The 16,838-nt window shown below is 35.5% G+C and overlaps 1 protein-coding gene across 1 annotated transcript in view; it reads left to right on the top strand.

Moving 5' to 3' along the window:
- The first annotated feature begins 817 nt into the window (after nt 1–817).
- The window catches only part of LOC133081733 (ankyrin repeat domain-containing protein 17-like), a 46,060-nt gene continuing 30,039 nt past the window's right edge, over nt 818–16,838 (top strand). The window contains 4 exon segments of the mRNA XM_061178115.1: nt 818–1,175; nt 1,530–1,766; nt 1,769–2,878; nt 7,525–7,596. Coding sequence (XP_061034098.1) covers nt 854–1,175; nt 1,530–1,766; nt 1,769–2,878; nt 7,525–7,596 — 1,741 coding nt within the window. The 5' untranslated portion in view covers nt 818–853.

A 16,838-nucleotide genomic window follows, 5' to 3' on the forward strand; every position in this document is an offset into this window, starting at 1 on the left:
TAGTTGTGGCGAGCGGGGGCTACTCTTCATTGCGGTGCGCGGGCTTCTCATTGCGGTGTCTTCTCTTGTTGTGGAGCACAGGTTCTAGGCACGCGGGCTTCATTAGTTGTGGCTCACGGGCTCTAGAGCGCAGCCTCTGTAGTTCTGGAGCAGGGGTTTAGTTGCTCCGCAGCATGTGGGATATTCCTGAACCAGGGATCGAACCTGTGTCCCTGCATTGGCAGGCGGATTCTTAACCACTGCACCACCAGGGAAGCCCAAGAATTTTTTTAAATACTGAAAGGGAGAAATCTAGTTGTATTAAGATGCTAAATAAAGTTTTTGCCTACTCAGAATATTGCATAAAAAGAATGTATTAAGTGTTGTTTTTGAGTGGACTATTGATTTGTCTGCAGAGGACCAAATAAATGGAAATGGGCTTACATGAAATAGAGAAAAGATCTCAATCACACATGAAGAATAACTGGTCAATTATCTAATTGATAAAGAGCAGAATGGCCTCATTATGATGATGTTTAGAAAAGTTTTTTTCAGCAATTACTTTCACAAATACTAGAACTTCAAGGTAGCATATTACCACCTGATCTTTCTTTTTCTTTTTTCAGACCAAGAAATACAGACACAGAAAATTAAATTGTTTAAATCACCTCAACAAGTCAATGGCAAAGCTAGGACTGGAGCTCACAGTTCTCAAGTTCTAGGCTAGGTCTGTGGCCTCGGATAAGCTACTTAAAACTTTTGTGCATTAGTTTGTTTTGTTTGTTTTTCATTTGTACAGTGGAAATAATGCATAACTTAAAAGGACAACTATGAGAGTGCCCTTACGTTAGCTTGTTACAAAGGACATCTAGAGATGGTGCGATTTCTTTTGGAAGCAGGCGCAGATCAAGAGCATAAAACAGATGAAATGCACACTGCTTTAATGGAGGCTTGCATGGATGGCCACGCTGAAGTAGCTAGGTTACTTCTTGACAGTGGTGCCCAAGTGAACATGCCTGCTGATTCATTTGAATCACCACTGACTTTGGCTGCATGTGGTGGGCACGTGGAACTTGCAGCTTTACTTATTGAAAGAGGAGCTAGCCTGGAAGAGGTCAATGATGAAGGTTATACACCATTGATGGAAGCTGCTCGTGAAGGACATGAAGAAATGGTGGCATTACTTTTAGGCCAAGGTAACCAATACCAATCAAGACACTAACACATAAATGTGTAAAATGAGCAAATATCAATGCACAGACAGAAGAAACTCAAGAAACTGCTTTGACTTTAGCTTGCTGTGGAGGCTTTCTGGAAGTGGCAGACTTTCTAATTAAGGCAGGAGCTGATATAGAACTAGGGTGTTCTACCCCTTTAATGGAAGCTGCTCAAGAGAGTCATTTGGAGTTAAATACTTATTAGCTGCAGATGCTGACAATATTCTCTATTTCTTGAAATGGATAAGGCTGTTTTGTCTAATTTGAGGAGATTTGGCTTATCTAGAAGAAATTTCAGTATACACATTTGTGTCTTATGATTCTTTTATTAAGGCTGTGTATCTAACACTACTGCAGGAGCTAATGTTCATGCAACAACAGCAACAGGGGATACAGCACTAACATACGCCTGTGAAAATGGTCATACCGATGTAGCAGATGTCTTACTTCAGGCAGGAGCAGATCTGGAGCATGAATCTGAAGGTGGAAGAACTCCTTTAATGAAAGCTGCAAGAGCTGGTCATGTTTGTACCGTTCAGTTCCTAATTAGTAAAGGAGCAAATGTGAATAGAACACAGCTAACAATGACCATACTGTACTGTCCCTGGCTTGTGCAGGGGGCCATCTGGCAGTGGTGCAACTACTTTTGGCTCATGGGGCAGATCCTACTCACCGTTTAAAAGATGGCTCGACTATGTTAATAGAAGCAGCAAAAGGTGGTCATACAAGCATTGTTTGCTATCTTTTGGACTATCCTAATAACTTGCTTTCAGCCCCTCCACCAGCTGTCACTCAGTTAACGCCCCCATCCCACGATTTAAATAGGGCTCCTCGTGTACCGGTTCAAGCACTGCCCATGGTTGTCCCACCTCAGGAGCCTGACAAACCACCTGCCAATGTTGCCACTACTCTTCGCATCGGGAATAAAGCTGCTTCTAAACAAAAGTCCAGCAACCATTTGCCAGCAAACAGCCAGGATGTACAGGGTTACATCACCAATCAGTCTCCAGAGAGCATTGTAGAAGAGGCTCAGGGCAAGTTAACAGAACTGGAACAGAGGATAAAAGAAGCCATAGAAAAGAATGCACAGCTGCAGTCCTTGGAACTGGCTCATGCTGACCAACTTACCAAGGAGAAGATCGAGGAGCTGAGCAAAACAAGGGAGGAACAAATTCAGAAGAAACAAAAGATTTTGGAGGAACTACAGAAAGTAGAACGAGAATTACAACTGAAAACTCAGCAGCAGCTAAAAAAGCAGTATCTAGAGGTTAAAGCTCAAAGAATTCAACTTCAGCAGCAGCAGCAACAGTCTTGCCAACATCTGGGACTGCTACCTCCTGTTGGGGTTGGAGAACAGCTTTCCGAGGGAGACTATGCACGGTTACAGCAAGTGGATCCCGTTCTGCTTAAAGATGAACCCCAGCAAACTGCTGCTCAGATGGGTTTTGCACCAGTCCAGCCTCTGGCCATGCCTCAAGCTTTGCCTCTGGCGGCAGGTCCCTTGCCTCCAGGGTCCGTCGCAAATCTTACAGAACTGCAAGGAGTGATAGTTGGACAGCCAGTACTGGGCCAAGCACAGTTGGCAGGGCTGGGGCAAGGAATTCTGACAGAAACACAACAAGGGTTAATGGTAGCCAGCCCTGCTCAGACCCTCAGTGACACGCTGGATGACATCATGGCAGGTGGGTTATATTGTTATGAGCAGGTATCAAATATGATTTGCTGGGCTTCCCTGATGGCGCAGTGGTTGAGAATCTGCCTGCCAATGCAGGGGATACGGGTTCGAGCCCTGGTCTGGGAAGATCCCACATGCCGCGGAGCGACTAGGCCCGTGAGCCACAATTGCTGAGCCTGCGCGTCTGGAGCCTGTGCTCCGCAATGAGAGGCCGCGATAGTGAGAGGCCCCCGCACCGCGATGAAGAGTGGCCCCCGCTTGCCGCAACTAGAGAAAGCCCTTGCACAGAAACGAAGACCCAACACAGCCATAAATAAATAAATAAATAAATAAATAAAATTTAAAAAAAAAAGAGTAAAACCTTTATAAATTACTATTAATGGAAAACCTGTATCACCTCTCCTAAGTTGAAAGTAACTGAAAGAAAAGTGAACATAAAGCAATGTTCAAAAAAAAAAAATATGATTTGCTTAAGGCGAGTAAGAGTGTGCCAGAATTTTTTGCCATTACCCAACTTGAGAACTATTTCTGGACTCTTGAACCATGTATATCTTTAGAAATATTAGTTCAATCTTAGACGTTCTCAGATGGATACAGGTCAAATGAAAGATTAGCTCATTCAATGCAAGTGGCTGAAACTTTGTGACTTAGGTGGGTAGGCTGGGAATCTAGGTTTTTCAGTAATCAGGTTGATGTTTGATTTTTTTGTTTGTTTTTGTTTTTGTTTTCCCTTTAAGTTCAGAATACTGATAGAATTTTGGCTTTTTTGCTTCTGTATTCACACGAATAAACTGGGAAATTGATAGAAGTTGAAGCGCAAAACTAGTAGGATATATCAGAAAGCTTATTTGTGAACAGAAATACTTTATATTGTAATGGATCAGACTTCAAACCTGATGGATATTTAAAAGAAACAAAAAACGTAAATACTTTTACAACAATAATAAAGTACCAAACCAAATAAGGTTTGATTATACTGTAAAAAAAAAAAAAAAAAAAAAAAGAACAACTATGAATATAAAAGAAATACTTGGAGAGCATTTAGCATGATGACCATCAATAATAACTGCTCAAAAAGCAGTAGCTTTTTTTGTTCTACTGTTATTATTGCCTAGTGCTTTTCCTTCTAAAAAAACAAAAACAAAAAACCATTGTCTAACAATAAAAAAGGATAATCTAGAACAATCTTTTATGAGCCATCTTTTATGTAAAAGTCCAGGTCAGAACACTTTAAAATTTTAAATGTATATAATTTTTCCCATGGGGGAAATTTTAAATGTATATAATTTTTCCCAGGGGGGAAAATGTATAGTCCCAAATTATACCAATGAAAAAATTGCCATTAAAATAGTAATATCTTAGTATATTTGATGAGTAACCACATGAAGGCCATTTTCTCATTTTCATTGGTTATTTGTTTTCAAATCCAAAGACAAGTTCCTCTCTTTGAAACCACACTCAAGGTAGGTTTTATTACCATCTCTACCTTATAGATGAATACACCCAAACCTCCAAGAGGTGAAATATCTTATTAAACTGTCTGATGTGTTCAGTTTACTCCTGGCATCTGAGGCCCCATGCTGATGATCAGAAAGGATATGGGAAAACACACTGTTTTACTGTATTCTAAGTTAGCACCCCCTTTTATGAGTACGATTTGGCCATATCTATCAAATTTAAAATCACACATACTTTGATTTAACAATTTTCCTTCTAAGAATTCATCTAATGAATGTACTCAGAATGCATATACAATAAATGTACTCACATATGGACATAAAGATATATGTACAAGAATATGTTTCCGCATTATAGACTTTATGACCAACAATTGAAAGATAATTACATAAATTAGTGTTACTTGTGCAGTGGATTGCCATGTAACCATTAAGAAGAATGGGATGCAGAATATGGGCTGACATGGTACAATATAAATGATTCATTTGTTAGGACATTCAGCAAATATTTGAGCTCATACTAAGCTCCAGGTGCTAGTGATGTAGCCATGAACAAGACCAAGTCCCTGCCTTTATGAATGTTACAATGTACTGAGAAAAGCAGGTGCTAGAAAGAAAAACAAATATATAACGTATGTCATATAATGTAATGTAGTGATAAGTGCTATGAAGAAAAATTTAAAAATAGAAACAAAAATTATATATTGCTCAGTAAAAACAAAGAAGCAAACAGAGCAATTTGATTATTATAGTTTTATTTTTGTAAAAGTAAAGGGAATATACATATAAAAATTACGTATATGTATATATGCATGAGACATTCTGGATGGAGATGCATAAGACACTGCTGATAGTGGATACTTCTGGAGAGAGGCGGAGGGACTAAATTATGACAGAAAAAAATTATTAAAATATTAATATTATTAAATTATAACTTTCTGTGGTATAAATTTCTACATATGATTTTTTAAAGTTACATGCATATATTATTTTCCAAATAATAAAACAAGATAGATTAGAGGAGGCCAGGAGCTTGGATGCATACAAGCTATGAGCAATAGAATGGTCTTCACTGCTGTGAATATTCTTCCGGATTGCAAGTTCAAATGCCATCGGTAGTCTCCCAGTAACATAAATGTGTGAATCAGGCTCGCAAAAAATGTATGGGACATTATAGAGCATGTGATGATCTGAAGAATGCATGACTTGACTATAGACATTTAAATTACTTTTTTCAGACAAATAAATTTAGAAGTGTGGAAAGAGATACAATTTTTCAATTCTCTGTCCTCATCTTACTAGAATTGTCAGTAGTATTTGGCACTCTTGCCCACCAAGGTCCTCCCACCAGATCTTTGTAAGGTGATCTTACTGACATGAAAATTACATCAAATTGTTCACAGTTAAAAGAAAAAAAATTAATAGCCTTTTACTATAAGCACAATAAAATGCCAGATTGTTACAATGGCTTGCAAAGTCCTCTATCATCTGGCCCTGCCCACCTCTCTTTTCTCATTTTTTTAAATTTTGCTTTTCACTGGCTATCACACAACAAACTGAATTTTGCTCTTTTTCTCTCTTGAACCTGCACATTTAGTAATCTCTCTGATATGAGCTATTTACAACTCAATTGAATTGATACAAAAAGTCATTCTATTTAGAACAACTAATATCCCTAAAATATAACTACTTTGAAGTTTTTCTTGACCTAGACGGAAACTACAAATTAAGAGCCTAAAGGCTCACGTCTATTAATATTCCCATGTGTCATCAAGTACCACTGAAATAAGCATTTTTTTAAATGAAGGATAAAAACGCAGTTCCCTGTGCCAAGCAATTTTTCTATATTTCTTTGCACATTTACCTCAAACTTCTTTAGATATATGCACATTTATCATTCTATCAGAATGACATTTAATATATTAAGGAAAAGAGCTAACAAAATATCACATTTAAGATCCAAATCAAATTGTAGCAATTCATTAACTTTATGAATCTAACAAGGTTATAGCTCTTCATAAAATATCTGATTTTATACTATAAATTATTTTTATATTAAATAGATGTGGTGTTTTTTGCTTTATTTCTAGAAAGTTGTTTTAAGAGAAATAAGGGTATGATATTCCAGGTTTCCTAAACACTTATAGAGTGAATTTAAATCCATGTCAGGAAGGAAAAAAAAATAGATATAATTGCAATTCATTAAGGAAAAAAATAAAGTTTTAAATTTATACATAAATCATTAATATATGTCAAGACTACAGTACCGATTGTCAGAATGGAAAGATATATGTAATAAAAATATTTTAAAATGAATAAATAATGATAGCTAATCTTCACTGAGACTTTGATTTCTGTTTCTTTGTCCTGTTTTCATTATAAGTATAAATGTTATTAAGATATTGGGCAATGGAATATCCAAGGAATTTTCATGAAACACGCTTATAATATAGGTACTATTATGTTTATTTTACAAATAAGGAATGGCTCAGAAAGCTGTGTCCATAATGTGCCAGAACTTTCATGCCAACAAATGGCAGAGATTGAATTCACACTCACATTATCAAAATCTAAAAGCCATGCTACTATGTGAGCAGAGTGAACAAGGGTAGATAGTGAGAGAAAGTAAGTGAAATACTCTTTTTAGATATGAAACCTAGGAGATTAAAATATGGAACTGTAATTAGTGGAAATATGACTATCAGAAGAAGAGACATTTGGGGAAGTGTTAATCTCATTATCAACATGTTGATTGTAATGTGCTTCTGTTGAAGATACGGTTAATATAACTGACATAGTTGAAGATATTTTGCAAGTAGCTGGAAATATAAAAGTATTGATTTAGAATATCATTCCAAGGGGAGGGCATGGTGTAGTTTAAGGACTGACTTATTCCAAATACCTTCCAAATAGCACAGTGCTCCTCTTTGCTTTATTTGTATGAACATGCCTAGGTTTCCTATAAAATTGCTTGTCACTGGAGGTGTTACATTCAGATTTCTGGTTTTTGAGAGATATATACTTAAAGTTGAACCTTAACTTAATATGAATGTCAAGGGAAAGAAATAACAGCCTGACCTGGACTTTCCATAGTATTGTGAGAGAGACAGGACTGACTTACCTACAGACATGCAGAATGGGACTTGATTGGCAGTTAAAATGAATCCTTGAGGTACCAAGGGGTTTTGTAAAACAGGGATCCCCAACCCCCGGTCCGCGGACTGGTACCGGGCTGCGGCCCGTTTAGAACCAGGCCGCACAGCAGGAGGTGAGTGGCAGGCAAGCAAGAGAAACTTCATCTGCTGCTCCCCATCGATCGCATTACTGCCTGAACCAACCCCACCCCCTACCCCCTACCCCCTACCCGCTACCCCCCTCCCCCCGCCGTGGAAAAATTGTCTTCCATGAAACGATTCCTGGTGCCAAAAAGGTTGGGGACCAACGTTGTAAAAGGATTTAATGTGTGAAGTGCCTAAAGAATATATATTTTCTCTCATTTTCACAATTTGTTCTTTGTTTTCATTCAAATATATTATTTAGAAATATAGTCCAGAGTAGTTATTTTAAACAAAAGAGTATTGATGGCTGCAAAGAGTAATAAGGAAAATGTTGTTTCTGCACAGAATTTTTCTGAGCAGAGTTAGTTAGATTCTCAGATGGATCCGTGACTCTAAACGGTGAAGAATCGGAGGCTTAGAGAAAACAGTTTCTTTACCTTGGTGATATATTTTATACTGGGAGCAATTATGTCCTCCAAGGGACATTTGCCAAGTATCTGCAGGCACTTTCAATTGTTAGGACATTGGGAAGAAGGGGGGGGGGTGTTCTATCAACATCTATTGGGTAGACACTAGCAGGCTGGTAAACGTCCTACAGAGCACAGGATAGACTCCAACAACAAAGAGTTATCCAACCCTAAGTGTCAGTAGTGCTGAGGTTGAGACACCTTGCCTTAACCTATGTTGGGTCCTAGGATAATATAAAAGACACAGACTGCAATATTTTGTTATGCAACTTATGTGCCAGTGTAGGAAACAACTACTTTAACCAGATCGTTGATAGATATATTTCATGTGTGATTTGTATTATGAGCCTACCATTTTACTAGAATTTTCTGACATCAGATGATCGCCTCATTTAAAAAAAAAATAGAGATATTTGACAGAATCTTTTTGAAGCTGTTTAAAATATATGGAAATTAAACCCCCAGATGCTTTGTTTCATCAGTAAAACTGTGGAACTCATTAACAAATAACTACAGAAACTTAGCTCTATAAATCAATAAATTTATCAAGTGTAGCTACTACCGCATGTCTGTGAGTGTCTGAATTAACTAAAAATTAAATGTTGGGAATAAAGGAAAGCCATCTCTCCATAAATTATTCATTTCTTTTTTTTCTTTTTTCCCCCATTTTACTGAGAAATAATTGACATCCATTACTGCATAAGTTTAAGGTGTACAGTATGATGGTTTGATTTATATATATTGCAAAATGATTTACCACAATAGGTTTAGTTAACATCCATCATCTCATATGGATACAATAAAAAGAAAAGAAAAACTTTCTCCTTGTGATGAGAACTCTTAGGATCGACTTTCTTAACAACTTTCCTATATATTATACAGCAGTATTAACTATAGTCATCATATTCATTTCTTTTACTTGTCTTCATATTAGAATCATTTAGATTTCTACCTGATATATAACCTCTATTCCTTTCTATTCTGCCCTAGTTAAATAATGTATTTTTAAAATAATTATTTTCCTTTGTTATGTTCCTGTTCACATAAAAATCTGTTTTACATTTTTATCACTATATTTTTAATAATTTCATTTATTTTTGTTTAAAGATCTCCATTTAACTATGCTTACATTTATTTGAAAACTTTTAAAATATTAACATTTCTATGAAACTAATCTTTCTTAAATAAATCACAGACAAGCAATGTTACTTATCAAGTACACAATTCAAGATTAATGCATGTTTGAAAGATGATGTTACTGTTGTTTCTTTTTTTTTTAATAAATTTATTTATTTTATTTATTTATTTTTGGCTGCATTGGGTCTCTGTTGCTGTGCGCGGGCTTTCTCTAGTTGCGGTGAGCGGGAGCTACTCTTCATTGCGGTGCGCGGGCTTCTCATTGCGGTGGCTTCTCTTGTTGCAGAGCACGGGGTCTAGGCGCACAGGCTTCAGTAGTTGTGGCACACAGGCTCAGTAGTTGTGGCTCGTGGGCTCTAGAGCGCAGGCTCAGTAGTTGTGGCGCACTGGCTTAGGTGCTCTGCGGTATGTGGGATCTTCCCAGACCAGGGCTCGAACCCATGTCCCCTGCATTGACAGGTGCATTCTTAACCACTGCACCACCAGGGAAGCCCACTGTTGTTTTTTTAAAACATGTCAAGTAATAGCTTCTGCCAAATTAACATTGAAAGTTTATTTGAAAAGATCATATTTCTGTCTACCTAAGACTTAAGATTTATATTTTTTTCCTTTTTTAATTCTATGAATAATTAACAGAAAACAAACACAAATTTTAAAAGTAATATTCTATACATACTTTTCAGGTATTCAAAGATATCAACTAGATTAGAGATGGTCACATACATTATTTCTTTTCACGTATCTAAGAGGTTTTAAGCATCCCATGCCAGCCTTGTTTCTCATTATTATGAAAATAGAAACATGACTGTACTTGAAATGTAAACATGCCTAGTATAATAACACTCCAACTACACTGTAGGACATTTTTATTCTGAAAGGACCACCTCATAGAGTTGAATTCTGCCTACATAATGTGTTGTAAATTGCTCTTTTTTTTCTCCTTTCCTACCTCAACCACACCAGTTTGCACAGCATACAGAGCAGACAGAAGAGTTTGATTTGCTTTTCATACCTGGCTCTCTGAGAGCTCACACCCTTCTGAAACTTAATTGGCTTCATGATCACATTAGTAGGTCTCAGTTTCCCCTTCTAAAATTATTGGTTTATATCTGGTAAACTCTAAGGATCTTTCTATGTTTAGTTAAGTGATGACTAAGGGGTGCCCTAAGGATCACTTTTTATGAAGGTTACATTTATTTTTGCAGGTTGGATTTATAGTAATGTATAGAAATTTATGCAGAGCAACTTTAGCTGCCAATAAAAAACAAAATTATATAAACAAATTTTAAATTAAACCAGAAGAAAAATAGTTTTGATTCACTATTGGCATGGGCTACAGAGAATGGCATTTTGGAGTTATCAAAATGCATAAGAGCTTAGGCTTTGAAATCAAACAGCTCTGAAATGAGATCAGTCCTTTGTCATTAAATAAGTAGGTGTCCTCGAGAAGCCCTTTGACTTTTTGAGTGTCAATTTACTCACCTAAAATATGTATGTAACAGTACCTACTTTTCAAGATCAAATATATGTACAGTCTAGCATAGTGCCTGGCAGATAATGTAATCATAGTGAATAACAGTTATAAATGTTATAACCCTCTCTATAATTAAGACAGCAATCAACATTTATGTCCTGATTAACATAGATATTTTAATGCCTACTTGTAAGATTTATAAAGCTCTCTAGCTTATTTTCAGAGTACCAGGAACTATGATTCAAATATTACATTTTAAAATTTACATTTGAATTTGCATGTAAATGTAAATTTTTACAATTCAATATAAGTAGACCAGGATTGCTATCAAAAATTAAAATGTAGGGCATTGGGTGGCATACTAGAAAGAATACAGCCAAGACTGACTTTAGCTAGCTGTGGGGCCTTGAACAAGATGCTTCACTTTGTTCAGCTGTGTTTTTCAATGAAAGAGGATTTCAGCTGGATATCGAAACAAGCCACTTTCTGTTTTAATTCTATCATACCTAGTCCTCATAGTTACTATTTAAGGAATGGTGTAGTTTGCCAAAATCTATATAGTTTAACAAGAACAAATACTTTAAGGCATATAAACATGGACAAGTTATGAGCAAATGGCCCTCAAGATTTGCTCTACTTTTCATCCTAAACACTAGTTTTCTAAACAAAAGGCCTCCAGAAGATTGATAAGCCACTTCCTATCAAGTGCAATAGCAAATCCTTCTGAGAAACCATCTGTGGGTTTGATTCTTTAATCTCTCTTTAAATAGACTCTATAGGGCAGTCCTGACAAAGAACACAATGGCAGGGAGACATTTAGAGTCAAGTTGGAAAGCCTCTCATCTTTTAGAAGTAGTAGCATTTTTTTTTTTTAGTATAATATTAATACTATCCCAAAAAAGGAGATTTCCACAACTAAATTGGGATGCTTAATCTGCCATTATCAGTTTATCGGGTCACAAGGGGTTGAGGGCACCATAGCATGTGCTATGAAGAGTTTGAAATATTTTCTTTTAAAAAATGTATACAATATTCTCTTAACCTGACCTAACCCCTAATACCCAGTTAAAAGCTGACTGGCACTTCTTTTGAGGTAAAAATTTCCAGCAAAATAAACTGAGGTCACAATTTTGCACTAGTCTGATTGATGGGGAAACGGCCCCGAACGAACTTAATAGAGGTGATAAAAAATATGCAGTGGTTGAGTTATTAAATAAATGCTAAAGCAAATCTACTTATGTCAACTTTAATATTTGTATTGTATAGCATTTTTTCACCATTTACACAATCCTCCCCCTCAAAACCAGAGGTCTGGATATGTACAATCTTTATGTTTCCTGATGGCTTTTTGGGTTGAGAAAATGACAATAATGTCCAATAATGTATGATAAAAAGAGATGCACACATATTCTATATACTTTCAGTAAGTGTTCTCAGTGCTCAGTTAAATTTGTATACTAAATGCAGAGTTGGTGGATTGTAATATTTTTCAGAAACTATAAAACAGTTGAACTGAAACAAACCAGTAACATAAATTTTAAAGCTAGCCCACCAATTATTCTGATTTTTTTTATCCTTTACTAACCACAATTAAAAGTTAGCTATCAAGTTGTCAATTTTTACCAAAAAAAAATCTGCTGGAATTTTTATTGGAATTTTGTTGAATACAGAGTATAGATAAATTTGAGCTAATTGGTATATTATCTGTTTTGAGTCTTCCAATCCAGAATCATAGTATATTTCTTAATTCATTCAACTATTCTCTAATTTCCTTGTCAGTGTTCTCTAGTTTTAATTGTTATGTTTTACATATCTTTCGTTCAGTTTATTCCTAAGTATATGGTGATTTGGGGCACCACTGTAAATGCAATATTTTAAATGTTATTGTTCTTTGTATATTAACTTTCTATCCTGTGACCTTGCTAAATTCTCTGACTTGTTTTCTAGTAGTCATTTGTAGATTTCTCAGGATTCTTCTATCAAACAATGATGTCATCTGAATATGGGCACAGTTTTTTTTCCCTTTAACATCTTTATGACTCATTTCTTTGCTATGGCTAGGGCCTCCAACACAAAGTTTAAGACAAGTGGTGAAAGGGAATGTTGCTGTTCTATTTCTGAATTAGGGAAAAGCACTCATCCTTTCACCATTAAGTATGATATGAGCCACTAATTATTACAGAAATGCATATCAAAACTATAATGAGATATCACCTGACACCAGTCAGAATGGCCATCATCAAAAGTTTACAAACAATAAATGCTGGAGAGGGTGTGGAGAAAAGGGAACCTTCCTACACTGTTAGTGGGAATGTAAATTGGTATAGCCACTATGGAGAACAGTATGGAGGTTCCTTAAAAAACTAAAAATAGAACTAGCATATGACCCAGCAATCCTGCTACTGGGCATATATCCGGAGAAAACCATAATTTAAAAAATACATGCACCCCTATGTTCATAGCAGCACTATTTACAATAGCGAAGACATGGAACCAACCTAAATGTTCATCGACAAATGAATGGATAAAGAAGATGTGGTATATACATACAATGGAATATTACTCAGCCATAAAAAATAATGAAATAATGCCATTTGCAGCAACATGGATGGACCTAGAGATTGTTATACTAAGTGAAGTGAGACAAAGACAAATATCATATGATATCGCTTATATGTAGAATCTAAAAAAAATGATACAAATAAACTTATTTACAAAACAGAAACAGACTCACAGACTTAGAAAACAAACTTATGGTTACCAAAGGGGAAAGGTGGGGGGGAGGGATAAATTAGGAGTTTGGGATTAACATCTACACACTACTATATTTAAAATAGATAATCAACAAGGACCTACTGTATGGCACAGGAAACTCTACTCAACTTTCTGTAATAACCTAAATGGAAAAATAATTTGAAAAAGAATAGATATATGTATATGTATAGCTGAATCACTTTGCTGTACACCTAAAACTAATACAACATTGTTAATCAACTGTACTCCAATATAAAATAAAAATTAAAAAATAAAAATAAAAAAGTATGATGTTAGCTGCAGGTTTTTCAGTTTTTATAGATGCCCTTTATCAAATTGAAAAAGTAGTCTTCTACTTATAGTTTGATGAGTATTTTTATCATGAATAGATATTCGTCTTTGTAAAATAATTTTTCTGCCTCTCTTGAAATGAAATTTTCTCCTTTCTTCTCTTAATATGCTTTTGAATTACATTAATTGATTATCTTAATAGTAAACAAAACTTACATTCTGGAGATAAACCCTATTTAGTCATGATCTGTTATCTTTTTATATATTGCTGGGTTAGATGTACTGATATTCTGTTTAGGATTTTGCATCTAAATTTGTAAGGGATATTGAGCCATAGTTTTCCTCTAATATTGGTGTGTGGCTGTGGCATGAAGGTAATGCTGGCCTCATAAAATGAGTATGGAAAGTGTTCCCTCACCCTCTATTTTCTTTAAGGGTTTGTGATTGGTATAATTGCTTTCTTAAATGTTCATTATGATTCAACAATGAAACCATCAGAGCCTGGAGTTTTCTTACTGGGAAGATTGTTAACTATAAATTCAAATTCAAGAGTACACAGGTATAGCACTATTCAGGTTATCTGTGTATTCTTGACTGAATTTGGTAGCTTGAATCTTTCAAGAAATTTGTCCATTTTATCTCAGTTTTATAATTTGTTTGCATAAAGTTGTTCATGATATTCTCTTATTATTCTTTTCATGTCTGTAGGATCTGCAGTGATATCCATTTTTCCATTCATGATGCTGGTGATTTGCAGCCTATCTTTTTAAATTCTTGATCAGTATAGCTAGAAGTTGTGAATTTCGTTCATCTTTCCCCAAAACCAGATTTTGGCTTTATTACCTCTGTTATTTAATGTTTTATAATCTTTTGATTGCTACACACACCTTTACTATTTTCATTTTTCTAATGGTTTGGGGCTGACTTTTTCTTGTTTTTCTACTTTCTTGAGATGGAATCTTAGTTCAAGGAATTTAGACCTCACTTCTTTACTAAAAAATGTGTTTTAAGCTATTAAATTTCCTCTTAGCACTCTTTCGGGTGTGTGTGTGTGCGTGTGTGTGCGTGTGTGTGTGTGTGTGTGGTGGGGGTTACCTAGATGCCTTCGTATTGATTTCTAATTTAATTATGTTGTTAAAGAATATACTCTGTATGATTTCAATATATTTAAGTTTTGAGGCTCTTTTTATGGCTCAGCATACGGTTTATCTTTGTGAATTTACCATATGCATTTGAAAAAAAATTGTATATCCTGCAGTAGTCTGGTACAGTGTTCTATAAATATAAATTAAGTCACAGTGGTTTATAGTATTGTTCCAAATATCCATGATTTAACTAAATTTTGGCTAGTTATTCTGTGGGGTTTTTTTGAGAAAACGAGTTAAAATCTCCTTACATGGAAGTATCTTTTTTTCTCCTTAGTGTTCTCAATTTTTATTTTATTTATTTTGAGGCTCTGTAATTAGGCACATACACATTTATAACTGTATGTCTTCCTGATAAATTGATCATTATATCTTTATGAAATGTCCCTTTTTGCTTCTGGGAACAAGCTTTGTTTCAAAGCCTATTTTATCTAATTTTAATATTACAGTTCCAGGCATCTTAGATTTACTCTGCATGACATATCTTTTCCTTTTTATTTATTTAAAATCTATCTTTTATTTATATTTAAGGTGTATTTCTTACAAAGAGCGTATAGCTGGGTCTTGCTTTTTGTCCAGTCAAATAATATATGCTTTTATTTGGAATATTTATCTAATTAACATATTTCCATCATTTGTCTCATCTCAGGATTGGCATCTGTTGATAGCCTTTTCCTTTAAAGTTGGATCTAAACTTCCTGGCTCTTCATATGTCAAATAATTTTGGATTATATCATGGCCATTACGAATATCAGATTTTGGACACTCTGGATTCTATTACTCTGAAGAGTAGTGATATGTTTTTTTTTTTCTTTTAGTAGGTAGTTTACTTGGCTAGACCCAAAGTGAAAAGTGTCCTGGCTGAAGGGAAAAGTGGCTCAGGTTTCAATTCTATTCTTTTAGCCTTAGGTGAAAACTGTTTCTAGTTTGCCCTATCCACGCATGTTTTACAGGTTTGGGCTGAATTTAAACACAAAATTTAAGGTTTCCCTTCTCTGGATCTCTCCTTTCCAGGGTTCCTTGCTGACTCTCCTACCAGAAAAGCTTCAGATTTACTATAGGAGTTTTAGCTGCTCCAATGTGCCATGACTGGTATTACCCTCAGACAAAGCTGTAGAAAACAGGGAATTCACTCTGTGCTGGTCATTTGGTCCAAGTTTTGATTCCCCTTTACAAATCTGTTTGTATTTGTGCAGTTCCCAGGGCTCCAGGTATTTTGGTTTATTTGTTTGTTTCTTTTTGTCTAAGTTTCATAGCTGAGTTTACGGAATGATCAGCATATTAGTCTCTTACGCCTCCATACTAGAAACAGAAACCTCTAGTGGAAGCTTTAAAATAGATAATTATCTGTTTCTATAAAGGCAGACTGCATTCACTTGGAACTGAGTGAAGGTATAGGCCTCAGCAAGGTGGAGCCATCAGAAGATGTGCATAGAGTTCTGTCTTGGACAAATTAACAGTGAGATGCCTATTTATGATCCAAGGAGATATGCTGAGGCAGTTAGATAGGTGTCTGAAATTGGAGGAAGAAGTCTGAGTTGGAAATATAATTTTTAGAATCATCAGTGCATAGAATATATGGTATTTAAATTCATGATCCTGGATGAAATTATGAAGGAAATAATTGTAGATAAAGGTCTGAGGACTGAATCTTGGAGTACATCCGAGTTGAGGAGTCATAAAAATAAGGAGGAACCAGGAAAGGTGACTGCGTATAGAATAACTGGCCTGTAAGGTATTAGGAGAATCAAATAAATGTTCCAAGAAAATAGGATTAAAAGATATGTCAAAGGTTGCTAATGAATGAAATAAGATGAGGACTAAAAATTGGCCAGTGAAACTGGAATCACGTACATTACTGATGACCTTAAAAGAGCAGTTTGTATAAAATGGTTGAAACAAACTCTTCAGTGGATTCAAGAAAAAATGGACAAGAAAAGGTGGAAACAATTAGGATATGTACA

The sequence above is a fragment of the Eubalaena glacialis genome, chromosome X (genome assembly GCF_028564815.1).
Source record: "Eubalaena glacialis isolate mEubGla1 chromosome X, mEubGla1.1.hap2.+ XY, whole genome shotgun sequence".
Taxonomy (NCBI): domain Eukaryota; kingdom Metazoa; phylum Chordata; class Mammalia; order Artiodactyla; family Balaenidae; genus Eubalaena; species Eubalaena glacialis.